This window comes from Callorhinchus milii, unplaced genomic scaffold (assembly GCF_018977255.1).
Source record: "Callorhinchus milii isolate IMCB2004 unplaced genomic scaffold, IMCB_Cmil_1.0 Scaffold1, whole genome shotgun sequence".
Classification (NCBI taxonomy): domain Eukaryota; kingdom Metazoa; phylum Chordata; class Chondrichthyes; order Chimaeriformes; family Callorhinchidae; genus Callorhinchus; species Callorhinchus milii.
In genome coordinates this window covers 81,249,844-81,267,479 of record NW_024704742.1, presented here as the reverse complement: position 1 = coordinate 81,267,479, position 17,636 = coordinate 81,249,844, and the positions used below count along the sequence as shown (strand labels likewise).

Below are 17,636 nucleotides of genomic sequence, written 5' to 3'. Positions count from 1 at the left end.
TTCCTGTTCCCAAACCTCACAGTCCTGTAGCTGGGACTGGAACTCACCAGTTGGGAGAAATATCAACATTGGCCAACATCTCACTTAGGTTAAACCACAGCCCAATAAGAGCGAGAAGTTTATGAAGATCAGCAACACTCTTCTACTTCCTTGTGAAAAAAATAGCCTTAGTTCTTTTCATACAGTTTTGTGGATACACCGAACAGTGGAATGGAAAAGGTGACAGAGAAGGTAAAACAATGTTGCACAGGAGCTTTGACCAGTCACCCGTGGCATACATCAGCACTATTCACTGGAATCGGTACATGGATTGCTCAGTGCGTCCTGAGGTAAATAACCATTAGAAAGACCACCTGAAGAGGTGACTAAATTAATTCACTGATTTTGTAACTCATTCACAATGCAATGGGAAGAGTCCAGTGTTAACTGTTGTCTTAGATATTTAATCAACAATGACACTAATTGAATTGATTGTGAATTTCAAACATCGATTTTGTGCAAAGGTCCTTGGCCTTGAAAAATGAGATACAACTACCGTCATTAATCAGAAGGCACACATATTTACATGACAATCCAAAAGGAGGAGGCAATACAGCCAGAGCTGAGGTAAATCCAGGCCCTAATGTATTAAGTGTTAGTTGAGTGATTTGTAAGCTACATTAAAAACTGATTGACAGTATTCTTCCTCTGAGTTCCTCACTGAGATGGTGTCAGCCCGGCTCAGTTGTACCACTCTCACTTCAGTCAGAAGGTTTGTGAATTTAAATCCTAGTGTCAGGACTTTGAAATGATAGTCTAGATCTCTAGACAGACACTTCAGTGCAGTGCTGTGGGGGTGGGGGGGGGGGGGTTCTGCATTATTGGAGGTGCCGTGTTTTGGATGAGACATTAAACCAAGGTCCCTGTTCAGGTAGACGTCGAAGATCCCATGGCACTGTTCAAAAAGGGAAATAAGTTTCTCCCAGTGTCCTGGCCAACAATCACTCAAATAAACTTAGTTATTCACATAGCTCACAATTGTTTGTGGGATATTGCTGTGGAAACACTGACTGCTGTATTCAGCTACAACTACACACCACACTTTTCATTAAGTCTTGTGAAGCAATTTGAGCCATCCTCCCAACACGAAAGGTGCTATATCAAAGTACTAGGGTTATCATTATTATAACCTACCTTGAATTGTCCTTGTCTATTCTCTGCCTTATTCACTGTGTAATCATTTCCATATACTCACTTTCTACATAGCACATGAACTTGAAAAATTAGATTAATAAACACAAGGTCCGAAATTCCTCTATTCCTCTCATCTTAGCTTGCAAGACAATCTTGTCTTAAAATTTAAGATTGCATGAAATTATGATTTTTAAAAAAAATTCAGTCTTCATTTGGAAGCTGGTTTCGTTTTAACAACTATGGAAAACAGTTTCCAAATCAAGATGGCATATAAGAATTTTCCATGATTCTGTGCAAACTTGCATTTTAAGATTAAACAATCATTCAGGTTTAGCAATTTTTCAAAGAATTGATGCAGCATATATTTTGTTTGGTCAATTGGATGTCTGATGCATGTGGAAACACATTGCAATGTTTAAGATATCTAAACTAGCCTTAGAGTTCCACGTATGTATACCACCTATACATGGAAATTTCCCTGTGTCTGGAATGGAACACGCAGTCTCTCCCCAGAGGGATGCACACTGTTTACCTATTTCTGGAGAGTATTAGGTCCAAGTTGTAACAGACAAAGCTTGTGTCCCCAGAATATTGACGGAAGTATTAACATAGCCAGACACTGTCCAAATTGATGGACTCAACCCAGCAGCAACAACAAAAGCAACAAATTACATTTGTACAGCACCTTTTCACTTCTGAAGTACTTCCCACACGCTCGGCAGTCAAGGGTTTGCACCCGGGCAGGGGGTTGGAATCAAGAGGGGTGGAGGGCAAGGGGATGGGAGGGTGGCTGAAGGCACGGTTAAAGAGGAAGGTCTTGAGACAGGCCTTGAAGGAGGCAAGGGAGGGGGCGAGGCAACATGATTCCGGAATGGAATTCCAGAGGGTGGAGGCAGAAAAGCTGAAGGTTCGCCAATGGTGGGGCAGTCAAGGTGGGGGACATGGAGCAAGCCAGTGCCCACCGAGTAGAGGGAGCGGGCAGGTTGGTCTGGTGTTGATAGGTTGCAGAAATAGTAAGGAGCACCACCGTAAAGGTATTTCAAAGTGAGGAGGAGGATTTTAATCTGGATCCTCTGGGCAAGGATGGGGGTGATTGGTTACGCAGCTTTATTCAGGAGAGGGCATGAGCTGCAGAGTTCTGAATAATCTGTATTTTGTGGAAGGAAGAGTTGGTCAACAGAGAGTTAAACGATTCTCAAGTAAATATGCCAAATGAATCAAAGGAGCTTAATAATAATAATCCTTGCTTTTGTTACTATCTAGGGATACCAGAAATGCTGGTTGCCAATAAAACAGATTGCACTTCATTTTGGAACATCACTGTGCTAGTGGGGCTATGATAATACAAATTATATGGGTTGAAATTAATTATTTATTTAACCAGTTGACTGATTATTGTCCCTTCATGTGGCCTGATTGAGATAAAATTTAAAAATGTTGGAAACTGATCAGAGAAAATAACGTTGTGTAACGTCACCTTTTCCACTTCATAACACACAAGAATGATCACAGCCAACTGACCAGTGTGAATGACAACCTTGCTGACTTGTTCATTACAAAACTGCTGATGAGGCAAGACTGATACTTTATTGTAAGTTTACATTTCTGACAGGGATGGGAGGATTTCTAAACTTGTAAGCATATTCCTGGTTAGACCAGCAAGACAACGAAGCTGAACTGCTCCAAAGGGGAAAGGTTTCTTTTCTGTATTGGAAATGGACCCACCATAAATAAGTCAGTAGAACATGAGACACCTCCTGCAGCACACATACTCAACTCATGCACTCGAAACAGTTTGGGCTGCAGCCAGAGATGTGTTCTGATCAGAAGTGGGTTCTTTTTACTGGACAACATCGCTCCTCCTAAAGCTCTTGATGGTCGGGGAAGTTTCAACAGAGGAGGCTTGGGGGCAGGTGGCTAGCGCTAGAAGGGGCTCAGATTCTCCCCCCACCCAAATCAATCTACAGCTTCCCTCTTTAAGAGGAGCTGGGAGGGGAAAGTTCTGAGCCCTGAGGAGGATCACAGCCAGTCCTCTGAGCAGCCTCACCCCGTAGCACCCACAGTCCCCATCTTGCCGCTCACCAAACTCATGGTCGGTGCCCTCCCCCACCACGNCCCCCCACCTCCAAAAAGAGTTTTGCACACACATTTCCATTGCTACAGGTCATCGGATACAACTTTCCCAACAAAATACACGGTCACTACAGTAAGTCCCATGAAGTACTTTGAGACATTTCACTGACATGATAAGGCACTGTACGAAATGCAGAGATTATTATTCATTATTAACTTGTATAGTGTCTCTACTAAAATTACAACATACATACCAAGAACAATGAGCACACAGTCAGCCAAGAAATCATGATTGCTACAGTAGTTCCTTCGGAAGAGCTTGATTCAACTGAAGGACAATGTCCTGTCAGGTGCACAGGTACTGCAAGCACTGCTTTCTTTCCCTGATGCCAATTCTCTTTCAAAAACAAATCGAGCTCCAAATAAACTTGTTTGTCTGCTTTCGGGTATGAATTCTGAAAGGGTTCACTCCAGGGAACGCAGTGGTAAAGGGGAACGATTGCTTGCAGCTCCTGGTACCTCGGCCAGTTCGTACGGTGAGCTCAGGTTCCAGGTAACCCCACACGCCAACTTGCACTTTAAACTGCGACAAAGTGGCGGCTTCAGTCTAGTCACATGCTTTTGTCAAAGTCATTGGCTGAGTGCAGAGGTTAGGCTGCTTGTTTATAAACACGCACACTTTTGACTTATTTGCAGTGAAACTGCAACCTTACAGTGCGCCTGACATTTGATCAAGGAGAACATTCCTGTTTTCGACGCACCCAGATCTGCAGGGACTACTGCATTCTACGAGAAACTGACCTTGTCAAGAGAAGGGAATAAAAAACAAACTGCCAATAGGGGAGGCGGTTGATTCCTGTTGTATGAACATTAATGCAGTGATTTTGTATTTTGTAGGCAGGCAATCTGCACACAGCACTGTCCCACAAACAGCCATGAAATAGGTGACCAATTTTTATCTTTGTGTCTCCATGGAGACCCACCATTTTGGGTCTCCTGTAACATTGCGTTATGTAATGAAGTTGTGTGCAAACTGACTGCCATTGTTTACCTGCAAATATGCAATCCCTACACTTTACAGTAAAATCCTATGAAGCACTTTGAGACTTTTCAATGATATATTAAGGGCGCTGTATGAAATGCAATGCCTATTATTATTATAAACTGTTACAAAATCCTAATTTACCTGTGTCAGGGAGATACTCTGTGGGCTTTGGATTGACCCATTTGCCAGTCGAGTGTCATCCAAGGCATAAAGTCTCAGTACTTAGCCACTTATTCAGGAAACATGCCAGAGGGTAGCAAGCTTCTTAAAGGGGAAGTTTAATATTATTAATATTATTAATATTAATATTATTATTATGTAGTATTATTACTACATAATAATAATAATAATAATATATGTGCCAACAAGCAGGACAATAAAGTTCTCAAAGTTCACATCAAAGTAAATTTTTCATTTTGCTTGTAATTAACAAATTTGCTAGTTGTAAAACAAAACCGAATATCTTGCAAAGTGTTAACTCCGACAGAGAGCACTGAGGACTCCTTCAAGATAAATCTGGAGCACTCACTGAGCAAGTCTGTGTGAGGAAACTGCATTACCCTGAGTTGGTTCAGCCAAGTCATTAACCTTGTTAATTTCATATCACACAGCGGGAACATGACTAGTCACTGCCTGATGCCATTCCTCAATTAGTACAGATGGCAACCTCAAGCCAAGAAATCTTTTCATTATACATGGTACCTTTTGCTGTTAGATCTTCCCTCAAAGGCACAAATGAGCCTGGGGGCTCTCATTCTGTGTAAATTCCATGTTACGAGCTTCTGGTAGGTTAACACGAGCTGTGGCATCTCATGGCCAAAAGGCAACACCGTTGTACTGCGTCTCGATATAGCGAAGTTCCACTTGTAGTGTGGTTGCACTGGATACAAGAACTGTGCTGCACTTTCAGCTGACCAGCCTGCTTCTTTAGCAAGGGGTTCAGGTGCCGAAGGATTCCTGACATCTTGCTGTGTCCCAACAACCACGAGTGTTATGGCAGCTTTTTGTGCTTATGCACAATGTGCAGGAAATTACATCAGTGCCATCTTGATGTTTACCCCAACATATTACCTTTCGTGGAGTCCTGTAGCTCAGTGGTTAGAGCTCTCGCTTTGCAAGCGAGAGATCTGAGTTCAATTCCAGGCAGAGGGCGAAACCTTGGGCAAGTTTCCTTACTCCACACGCCTAATAATAATCCCTCCAAAACAAAACAATAATAAATTGGTCATTTTCAATCTACGACTGTTTGTGGGACATTGCTGTGCGCAATTGGCTGCCGCGTTCGCCCACAAATATACAGTCAATTCACTTTACAGTCTATTCTGTGAAGCGCTTTGGGACGTCCTCCTGACGTGAAAAGCGCTATATCAAATGCAAGGATTATTATTATTATTATTATTATTACGACATCTTGTTTATAACACAGGATTCGAGTTTATGGACCCAAACCATCTCTTTATGATGGGGTTAGCCTATTTATTTTTTACTCTGTAAAGTAGGGTACTGCTCTGAAGATGAGAGAGGTGGATTTTTTATATCACCAAGGGACACCGAGCTTCCAGCGCAGTTTAAAGGTGTAACAATCAGTGAATCCCTGAGTCTGTTGTTTATTCTCAAGCAGTTGCTAAAATTATCCATGCTCATGTTACACTTTTGCAACAGGCAATCTCGTTACAAAGAATGAATGAAAAGGTAACTATGATTATTGATTTGTCATGCAATATACTCCACTGTGTGTAGATTTAAACACAGATTCAGTATTATGGGGGAACGTGAGAGAAATTCTGCATGTGATACAGAAATTTGTTCTGAAATGTCACAAATTTACCCCCAAGATCTCAGGTCCCACCCTAGAGAGAGAAAAAAACATTAGCAATCTAGCATTTTATGTGGGGGAGTTGTACACTGTAAAGAAGGATCAAAGTAGGAGTACATACTTTTAAATATGTACATAAATATGTAGATAAAGGGATTAAGGCATATGGGGATAAGGCGGGTAGGTGGAGTTAGAATAGATCAGCCATGATCTTATTGAATGGCGAGGCAGGCTAGAGGGGCCGAATGGCCTACTCCTGCTCCTAATTCTTATGTTCTTATGTACATCAACATTTGGCAAGTCCTCCCGATGTGAAAGGTGCTATACAAATCTAATCTTGTTGTTGTTGTTGAAAACCCTGTTCACCAATGGCTATTGGTGTTGATGATATAATGCTTGCATTTGATATAGTGTCTCATCACTCCATCAATAAATCTCAAAAGCATTACACAAGATTTTACTGTGAAGTAGAGTGACTGTGTATACTTGTAGGCGAATGCAGTTGAACATTATACTCTCACTAATTACAGCAAAACACCTCAAGCTGAAAAAGTCCTCAGCCCAACTGTCAAATGAGTCAAATGAGACAATGTCTTTTTTGCTACACAACCCTAAATATATTGAATGTATTGCCCACACACTTTGGGTATTCACTGGAGAGGAATTTGTGAGGCACTGAATTGAGGATTGCACATAGAACCTCTGCCCTCAGGTATTCACTGACCATCAGTTCCAAACAAAGCCACGTAACAAGGGAGCTCTGAGTAATGCCATTGAGTGTAAGAGGTCCTTCCTTTGTGATATCTGGCTTTATGGCCAGCTCAGATAAATGTCCTTTCCATTTAACTGAGTGAACAAGAAAAAAGTGACAGGCATGCACAAAATCAGCAATGGGAGCAAAGCTCTTAGACAGGAACAAGTACTATGAATTACATTTGTTGCTGAGCTTGGGCTCCAATGAGCTATGTATACACAAATCTCCAGACCATATGACAGCTAAATCCTTGCTAAAGGTAAGTACCATTTAACTCTCACAANTTTTTTCTCCAAACCCAAGAACTTGTAAGAGATTTTAACTTGAAATATTTAACACTCTATGTCCTTTTTTGAAGAATGGTTTGAGATTTTACATTTGCCCGTTTTCTCCTCTCTTGAAGAAGTATTGATTTGTTTCTCCTTTTACTAATGATACAGTCCGACCCTGTTAGAAAACAAATGGTTGCAGCGCAAATCCTTTTATAGCACGGGTAGGTAGGATGTAGATCAGCGATATACTGGAAGTGTGATACACCTTCTGCTTCCTGCACAAAGCCAGTCTGTATCAGAAGCTGGAAGTGATATCAACGGTGCCTGACAACCTGGAAGCGAGACCGTCTGCCAGTTTTATTTTGCTGACCCTTTAGCACGTGGGGTGTACCCTCTGCGTTTGTCTGTGAACTGTCTTATAAACTCTTCATGAAATCACAAAGAAACTGCGGCTGTCCCTTTCAAAACAACCGTCACAGTTGCAAGCAAATAATAACTCCTCTTGGAACCTGGAATGAGTCCTTCAGAAATAAGAATGACAGTTGATGTGGGTGTGGAACCTTAAAATACCATTGGTGGAACATTCGACACTGACACACATGGGCATAAATTGTTGACATATGGCTTCGATCTTGCCGCTCTTGTACCTCATCAGCCCACTGTCTGGAGGACATTCTGCAAGCCTTTTCTACGCCAGTTAAACTTTCAACCCTTCTGTGTCTGCTATCTGGAACTCCGTCCCCAAATTCCTACAACATCCTTCCTTCCTCACTGCTTTCAAACTGCTACTAAAAGTCTACCTCTTTGATCATACATTGAACACCCATCTCCTGCTCGCTCTACATCCCACTTTGATCAGATTTCAACTGTGTCCAATGTAAACCTGCCCTATGAAATTCTTTGTGACATTATCACAAGATTGGACTGGCTAAAGAAGGCTCTTCAGCCCATCCGATCTCATCCCTCCAGACCACCCTCTCTACCAACCTCCTAATAACATCAAGCTACTTTTTAAATGTCTTGTATCCTAGCATCTACCACCCGTCCTGGCAACCTGTTCCAGGTTGTTGATTACCAAGTGAAAGATGCTATAAAAGTGCAGATTAGCAGCACTCTGATTTTAAAAGCACAGCATAACAAATGAGGATACAGGAGAAGAGTTCCTGTCCAAGGGGCCTGAGGAGCCTGTTTTTCTGCTTTAACATTTTATAAGACTTGCATACATAGTCAAGGTTAAAATATGCGCTCTTAAAATGTGACTGTTGTGTGATGTCAGAATGAGCTAACATTGGCTCATCTTCTTTTGATTCCAGGAACATTACTGCTGACACAATCGGTTTCCAATGCCATGTTTCTAAATTAGTTCCAACGGTTGAAGAAGTTGGCAGGAGTTGACTGGAGTAATGAATTAGATCTATGATCTGAAATTAGGTAAGCAGGATGCTCCACTCTGTGGAGAGAGTGCACATTCTGTCCCAAAACACAGGAATTTCCAATTGTAGATGGGATGCATAGAAGTTTAGTTTGGTTTGGATATTCTGAAGCATGGTCATGGGTTTCTGCTTGGGCCACACAACCGGCTGACCNAAAAAAAGCACTTAATCTGGCTACCTAAGGAGAGACCAATGAGCATAGCTTATGACTGGTTCAGAAATCCTGAGCATTATGAACCTAAAATTCTCTTAAGGAATTAAGGATTGTTACAGCAACAACAACAACAAGATTCCATTTATAGAGCGCCTTTCACGTCGGGAGGACGTCCCAAGGCGCTGTACAGTTACAGGAGCTATAAACACATATATCATGCTCTGTACACCACACAATACAGGAATGCTCTTATAAACTAGTTTAGAGGAAAAGTCCAGACAGTTCAGCTGTGGAAGATGCTACTTTGTGAATTCCCATTCACTAGCTTTCGGGCATTTGTCCTGTACATACCTAAATGGGAACTCTCACTTGTTTTGGAAGCAGGGGTGCAATTCGTATGGAACGTTAAACATAGGTAGGTGTGTCATCTCCCGCTGGTACTAAATATTCCATGCAGTAAATTTGGAAGACTGTGAGAATCTCTCATACTGTGTCTATTCCTCCCACATTCACAACTCACGAAAACCCAGGTGAATTAGTCATTTATCACATTCCTGTTTGTGGGATGTTGCTATCAGAGACTGATGCCCCATTTGCTTTGCTAACAAAAGTCACTGCACTCCAAAGTAACTTCCACAAAGACCTTCGAGTTGCACGTCCTGCAACCCCTCCACTGCACTATCGGCAGCTGTGCTTTCAGTCACCATGCCCTTCCTCAGTCCTTCCACATTGCCTCATTTCTACCCATTTTCAGATCACATCTGAAGATTTCCCTCTTCAACTGTGCCTTCAGTCACCTCCCCTTTCTCCCTAGCTATCAAACAAAACCCACCTGTGTGATGGGCACTTTATACATGCAAGTGGTTGTTGTTATTTCCACATAACACGCTAGATCAAATTAGGAATTACTCTATCAGATAAACAGTTAAATTCTGGAGGAGCCACGTACCCAAGCGGCACTTTTTCCTTTTATGAACACGAATGACCTGATTTTACAGTGATTTTTACCAAACTGTGTCACTTGGGTGTAAACATGGATCAGGGCAGTCATGAGGAGCTGGTGACATTTTTACAAGGAGAAACTGGAGTAAGAGAAATGTGTCTATTTTTGCCAGACAGATGTGACTCTGTAATTGTTGTCACAAGAAACGCCGCTGGGCAGTTTCAAATATCCTTTTCGTTTCCAAACGTCTTGTATTTCCCATAGAGAGAGCACTGTCCTGAGTTCATTTCTTAATTGTTTTTCTAAGGGACAGTGAATTTGGCTCATTGAGGGGAGGGCTGTTAGTGCCGGGGGGAATGGAACAACTATCTGCTTTCCTGCTCCCAATGTCAGGATCAATCGCTCCAGTGCCATTGTCGGGTCCCCTTAAGAGCCTCTCCCTCAGGCTCCTACTTCGTGCCTCGTCCATTTCTACTTCCGAATAAGGCTGTTCAAAGTCATTTCATGGAACACCTTTCTACAATACAATTTTACATTCATATAGTGCCTTTCACATCACAAGGATAGTTAAGAGTAGAAAGGAGACTCATTCCTCGGTCGAGAGTTAACTCAAACATGGGTCCCAAAGTGAAAGGAAAATCATAAAATCATCATCATAATTATTCTTGCATTTGATATAGCGCCTTATCACATTATCAGGATGTCTCAAAGCACTTCACGGAATACACAGGGTGACCAAAAAGTTGTGAAGCTACCCTATTATCTAAAAAAAATCTTAATTTCTTTAAACCTTATTGGACATTACAATAGTATCATGACTTTTTGGTCATCCTCTACTATAAAGTGAATTGATTGTCCATTTTGTGTCTCACAAACAGCCGAGAATTGAGTGACCAAATTATTATTATTATTTTCCATAGAATATTTGTGTTACAGATTTAACTGTATAACCACAATTATTTGTAATAATCATGATTTTGAATAATCATAGAGTCTATCAGCATAGAAGGACCAGATTCGGCCCATCATGCCTGTGCCGGTTCTCTATAAGATCTTTCTCTTCAGTCCCACGTTTTCATATTTTTCCTTTACAGATATTTGCCTGATTCACTTTTAAAGCTATTATAGAATCGTCTTTAACTAACATTTTTGGAAGAGCATTCCGGGTCCCCACAAACTCTGTGAAAAAAATCTCCCTTTGTGTTCTCGGTAATGATCTTTACTTGATGCTCCTGAGTTACCGATTCACCGACCGGTGGAAATATCCCTACTCAACCCCTCAAAACTCCTCACAAGTTCGATCATATTTATCAGACTAACACTGTCAATCTTCTCTCTTCAAGTGAAACTGCCCCGTTTCTCTAGTTCAACCTCTGTATTGTGGAGTATCCCAGGTTCCTTACCCCAGCACACACTCTGGGGTCCCCAAGCCTTCATTCTTGCCAACCTGCGCCGAACATTTCTGGAATTAGATAAGCAGGAAGTGTACCTCCAGGAAGAGAGTGTGCATTCTATTCCAACAATCTATCTCTGGGATTTCCATGTGTAGGTGGGATGCATGGAAATCTCAGTTAGGTTTGGATAATCTTAAGCCTGTTGATGGGTTTTCACATGTGTCAGACACTTGGTTGACCAAAACAAAATTTCAAATATGATTAACCAATGTCCCATTCCCTCTCTCAAGCCGAGTCAGCTAACAAGTCTGCAACTGTTTGATCTGGTTTAACCCTCCCTTCCCCCACCATGACAGCTACTTCAGATGACACGCTGTTAGAGTCCTGCTGATTCTACCTTGTTATCATCCCATATATACATCAACCAACAGCACTGAACTTGTCAGAAGTCTTTGAAAGGATGAAGTTGATGCCAATTTTTCGACTCTGCCCTGACGAAAGTTATCAATGAAATCACCGCACAAAGATCCTGTTGAAAGCGCCCCCCTCCCCATTGCTTCCCTCCCCATGAATTAGTGCAATCTGGTAAAGCCGTCTCTTCCTCCGGTCAGCACTATCAGCTCCTTTCAGACCTTCACGCTGTAGTCATTAACTCACAGGCCGGAGCGGTTTTGAAAGCGATGAGACCCAGGGTCATGAACTGGAATGGCAGGCCAACCCACTGCTGCCTTCCCTTTCAGCATTGTGAGGATCAGAAAGAGAAGCAGGTGGAAAACTAAAGAATCTTGGAACAAGAAACTAAGAAAGTGGAATTCCCCAGTTGAGCAATAGTCTGGATAGAAGCAGATCCCTCTTCGCAGTGTCGGGAAAGCAACTACGAGGTCTGAGAGACACTGGTCTCTCTACAGCTAAGAATTTACACATCTCAGCCCTACAGATTAACATGAGAGGGGAGGCAGGAATACATTCTTCGCCTGTCCACATCACCGAAGAACAGGAACCCAACTATACTCCAAGACCAGGCAAAGTGTCCCACTGTACAGCTCCGTTTAACTGCTCGCACCTACTACTGCTTCACTGCTCCTTTCCAACTACAATCCAACTCTCAGCTCCAGAGTCAGAAGATTTTGGGTTGAAACCCCAGAATGGGGCTTTGAATTCTTATATTCTAGGATGTTACTCCAATGCAGTGCTGGGGTGGGGTGGGGAGGGGCGGGAATGCTGCATTTTCAGAGGTTCCGTCATTCAGATGAGATGTTAGTGCAGTGCTAAAGTGGGGGGTGATCCAACCTAGTGAGCCAGAATTTCTGGCTAAGTGTAATTGCAGTGCCGGTACCGGCATTTACTGGCTTTTTGCAAAATGACGGTAAACGCTGATACTGAAATTTGTAATTGTTTGAATCCCATGAGTGGAAGATAATGAATGAGCTATTTTCTACTCTCACTTAAACAATATCCCTGGCCACTTTGAAGGCTAGCAAGGACGGAGAATCTGCTCACAGTGGTGGTGATGCACACCAGGAGAGTTGGGCTGGCGGGAGTCTACAAGTAGCAGAATCTTTTTAAAAAATTTGATTTCGGGCACGGTTCGAATTCCAGATACCCGGAGGCTGGTAGGCCGGTTGTTTACTACACACAGTAAACTCCTTAACCCTAGTGAAAAGTGATCAGTTATCCAGAGTGACGAGTTAAGTATATGTATAAATACACAGGGTTAAGTTATCAGGCGTTTACTGTGTATGTATGTGTATAACTATATTGATAGCATTGATAGTCTTATTGTGTACATCTGCATGTTACACTGCCCTATTATATATTTGTGGTGACAGCCCTATTGTCGGTGAGCATGTACCACTGCACCTATTTACTAGATCAAGCACAATTAGGTCAGACACCAAACAACCAGCATCCGTCAGTACTACTGCCCCAAACACAGAGTAGCATCTCCTATTGAAATGACATTTCGTGCGGCGTTCCTCAGGGCTCTGTCCTTGGTCCCCTCCTCTTCAATATCTATGTGCTATACAAATGTAATCTTGTTGTTGTTGTTGCTCCCTCTTGGTAATATCATCCACAGACATGGGGTCAACTTCCACATGTATGCGGATGACACCCAATTCTACCTCTCTGCCTCCACTCTTGACTCCAGGACCACTGCTGTTCTGACAGAATGTCTGTCAGACATCAAGTCCTGGATGAGAGCTAACTTTCTTCAGTTAAACATCAACAAGACTGAGGCTCTCCTGATTGACTCCCATCAGCGCCTCCACACCTCAGGCGCTGACACCATCCATGGTTGCACACTCCACCTTACTAAGCCAGTCTGAAACCTTGGGGTCTTGTTTGACCCTCAACTATCCTTTCTACCCCATATCTGCGTCATGACCCACTCTGCCTTCCCCCACTTCCACAAAGTTGCTTGGCTCCGCCACTGTCTCACACCACAGGCCACCGAAACCCTCATACATGCTTTCAGTACATTGAGGCTCGACTATGCAAACTCACTGCTTGTCGGCCTCCCCAATTCCTTCCTCCACAGGCTGCAGATCATCCAGAACTCTGCAGCCCATGTCCTCTTTTGCACTCGGCTCCGTGACCCCATTACCCCTATCCTTGCCCAACTCCACTGGCTTCCCATCACACAGAGGATACAGTTCAAGATCCTGGTCCTCACCTTCAAAGCCCTCCACGGTCTTGTTCCCCACTACCTCTGCAACCTCCTAACCCCCTAACATCCTGTTGGCTCCCTCTGCTCAGCGGGCTCCAGCCCGCTTCACATCCTCCGCCTTGCTTGCCCCACTATTGGCAGGCAGGCCTTCCGCCACTCTGCCTCCACCCTCTGGAACTCCACCCCATATTCCCTCCATATCGCCCCCTTCCTTGACACTTTCAAGATCCATTTCAAGACGCTCTTCTTCGACCGTGCTTTCGAGCTCCCTGCTCCCCCCACTCCCTGCCCTCCACCTTCCCCCACTCCCAGCTCGGGTCTGTAACTCTGTCTGTCCAGCGCCTTGGATCGTCCTCCTGGCATGAAAGGCGCTTTACAAAAGTAATTTTGTTGTTGTTGACATGACATTTTCCATTTCTCTCTCAGGCTATCCTCATGGCTTCTTTGAATCAGATAATAATTTAGTTTCAGGTTTGGCTTGAAGTTTCAGGTTTGACTATTTCTCGTGAAATAGTGAATTTCATGAAAAAAAAGCACTTGACCATCTACTTGCTTTTTGATGGGATCCTGCAATTATACTCTGGCTGCTCTGTTTGCCTGCACAACAATAGCCATCACCCTTCAAAAGACTCTCATTGCGTGAGAAGCTTTGAGATGTTTTGACACGATAAGGCACGTTATCAAATGCAAGTATTAACTATTTACACAGGACCCTTATAACCAGCACAGAGAAGACTGATTCATCAGTCAGGCCTGGGTTCAAATCCAGCTCACAAAGATGCAAGAGCATTTTCTTAACCCAATAGACCCTTCAATTCCCCCTCTTTTCCCTCCAACCCCATTGCAAGTAAAAACAACAACTTCCTTTTATATAGCATCTTTCATGTAGAATAAGTGCTGTGTTTCGCCACAATATGTAGTAATTCACTTTACAGTATATTCTGTGAAGCGCTTTGAGACATCTAGAAGGTGTGACAAGGAATCAAATTATAATAATAATCCTTGCATTTGACATAGCAATGTCTCAAAGCACGTGAATTGACTGTATTTTAGTGGGCAAAACACGTCACAGCAGAGTCCCACAAACAATCGTAGATTGAGTAACCAAATTATTTTTTTCTCTCTCTCTTGAGGGATTATTATTAGGCATGAGAAGTAAGGAAACTTGCCCAAGGTTTCGCCCTGCTGGGAATTGAACCCAGGTTTCTCGCTTGGGAATGCTCTAACCACTGAGCTGCAGGACTCCACATGCAAGGATTATAATTATTAATAACATCATGGAGAGATTTACAATGGAGGCGCAGATCTGAGCAAAGGGGGAGGAGGGGAGAAGTCAACATAACATGACTGAAGAAATAGGTTTTAAGGCGTCATTTAACGTTGCAAAACTTTACTATTAAGGTACAAAGGATGTTACATCATTATCCTTCTGTACCACCCCTCCCCACAACACAAGTTGTTCATAATCGAAAGTGGAAATTTACTTTAAAACATGAAATCACAAGATCACAAGATTGGATGAAGAAAGCGTTTGGCAAGTCCAATTTCATCCAATTTGATCTGGGTATACTTTTTCAATCCCATTTAAATGGTTGTACACCTCTGTGGAACCCAGCCCACCACAAAAAAACTGGAGAGCGGCAAAGATAAAGAGAGCAACGAACATTGCCAACACAACAAACAAGACAACAGAAAAAAGCGAGACAACCACAAGACAATTCAAATCAGATATCAGCAAACATCATACACAAAACGTTAAGACTGTTTGCTCACAGAAAATTAAACAGACCGCTTCTTCTGCGAGACGGTTGCAGAGACCACATAGTTATCAGCAGTCTTGGGCTCGTTGATTTAACAGCCTCAACACGAGCCTCACTGCTTCACTGCAAACAGTCTCACTGTCTGCGCGAGAGAGATGAGAATAGGTCAGCCCGGGATCTTGCTTTGAATACGTACCAGAGATCCAGTTTGAAGGATATATACATTTTTATAAAACTTTGAGCCAAGAGATTGCAGACATGTGCCAGCCAGTGTTGCAGCAAACCACCAGCTTTTGACTCTGTGACTTTTGACTGAGAATAGGAAGTATTACCTGTCATAGGGCTGATACGGATGTTCCTGTGAACTCTCAAACAGTTCAAACATCAATTATATTGCTCTGAAAACGAAACACGTCAAATTTCACTGCTGCTGTTACAAGTGACAACAGCAGTGAAATCTGACATGTTTCATTTTCAGAGCTGTGACAAGTGACCACACCTCTACGAATAATCAAGTGCTTATCTGGGTTACAATTTCCATCTGTTTCAATGATACGTTCATCTACAAAATACCCAGGCACTACAATTTAAGCAAATCCTATGTGAACTGCTTTGAGAAGTTCTCCCGACTTGAAAGGGGCCAAACAAATGTAAGTATTATTATTGTCAAATAAGTTGGTGCAATGACAAAATGTAACTTCTTTCTGTGTGCATGACGATAATGAGGGAAACAACCCCAGCTCCATTCACATCCCTGGATTTGCAGGTCTGATAAGTTTTCTTTATGATCAAGTTATCGGAGTCTGAACTAACAAGAAGACATTGATTTAGAATTGGAAAGGGCAATGCCAGGGTAGACACCGTGAAATTTTTCTTTACCTAAAAGGTAATTAGCGAGTGAAACAGTTACCACAAAGCGTGCTGAGGCCAGGACACTGGACTCATTTAATAAGCAGCTCGATGCTGTGATGGGAGGGCAGTGGCAAAGGCTGTAAGGATGAGATCAGATGGCCCGAAAGATTTTCTTCATCTGAACCATATTATGAAACTTGACAATATCTTCCTGGGGAATCACTTCTCCTATCTTGGGGATATTGGGGTGGTCCCAGAGGACTAGAGGGTTGCAAATGTTAATCCCCTGTACAAAAAGGGGCAGAAGGAGATTTACCAGGACGGTACCAGGAATGAGGGACTTCAGGTATGAGGAGAAGCTTGAGAAGCTAGGATTATTCTCCTTGGAGCAGAGAAGTTTAAGAGGAGACTTAATAGAAGTTTTAAAAATTATGAGGGGATTCAATAGGGTAAACAAGGAGAAACTATTTCCACTGATGGGTGGGTCGGTAACCCGAGGACACTGATTTAAATAGTTGTTAAAAGAAACAGAATGGAGGTGAGAAGAAATTTTTTCACGCAGCGAGTTGTTCAAATCTGGAATGCATTGCCTGAAAGGGTGGTGGAAGCCGGTTTGATAACAACTTTTAAGAGGGAGTAGATAATTATTTGGGAAGGACAAGTTTGCAGGGCTATGGGGAAAGAGCGGGGTTGATTGGAAAGCTCTTTTAAAAGAGCCACTACAGACACAATGGGCCGAATGGCCTCCTTCTGTGTTGTATAATTCTGTGATTCTATACCAGCATGTCTTAGGTCTCAACTGTTCTGCATGTTTTCATGTTCTGTTTCAATGTTACAAAGGAGTATGGACTAGTGAACTAAAGTCAGAAAACAGTGAAAAACTTCATGTTGCTGGAACTCGAGAGATAAAATCTGAATGATTATTATGTGATGCAAATTTGAATATTTAAAAACATGAGCCACTTAAAATAATGTTTGCATCTAAAAAAGCACCTATTATATTACGTCATCTCAAATCACTTTGCAGTTATTTGTGGTGCAGTGAAGTAAATGTGTATCTGTAGATGAATGTGACAGCCAATTTGGTACACAGCATTGCCCCACAAAAGGTCATGAAGAGAAGGAATATTGGCCAGCCACCGAGAGAAACTCCCTTCTCTTCTCGAATAGTGCCAAAGGGTTGTTAAGGGCAGCACCTCTGCCATGCCCAGACCTGTACTGAGAGTCAGCATAGACTGTGAACTAAATGTCTTCACATGAAACTTAAACTTTTACATCCGGTTCAAGTGGTCAATAACA

The 17,636-nt window shown here is 42.5% G+C and overlaps 1 protein-coding gene across 3 annotated transcripts in view; it reads right to left on the bottom strand.

Moving 5' to 3' along the window:
* LOC103177720 (A-kinase anchor protein 2) overlaps positions 1–17,636 on the bottom strand; it is a 99,706-nt gene that overhangs the window by 66,731 nt on the left and 15,339 nt on the right. The window contains exon 1 of one of the 3 annotated variants that reach the window (XM_007892028.2): positions 15,682–15,767. The exons of 1 other annotated variant lie outside the window; for it this stretch is intronic. Coding sequence is in view for 1 of the 2 variants with exons in the window: in XM_007892030.2 (XP_007890221.2) it covers positions 3,501–3,536 (36 nt within the window). In the remaining variant the exon portion in view is untranslated. Of the gene's footprint in view, positions 1–3,500; positions 3,540–15,681; positions 15,768–17,636 lie in introns of those variants that run through there. One more of the 3 variants, XM_007892030.2, reaches the window with a different exon arrangement.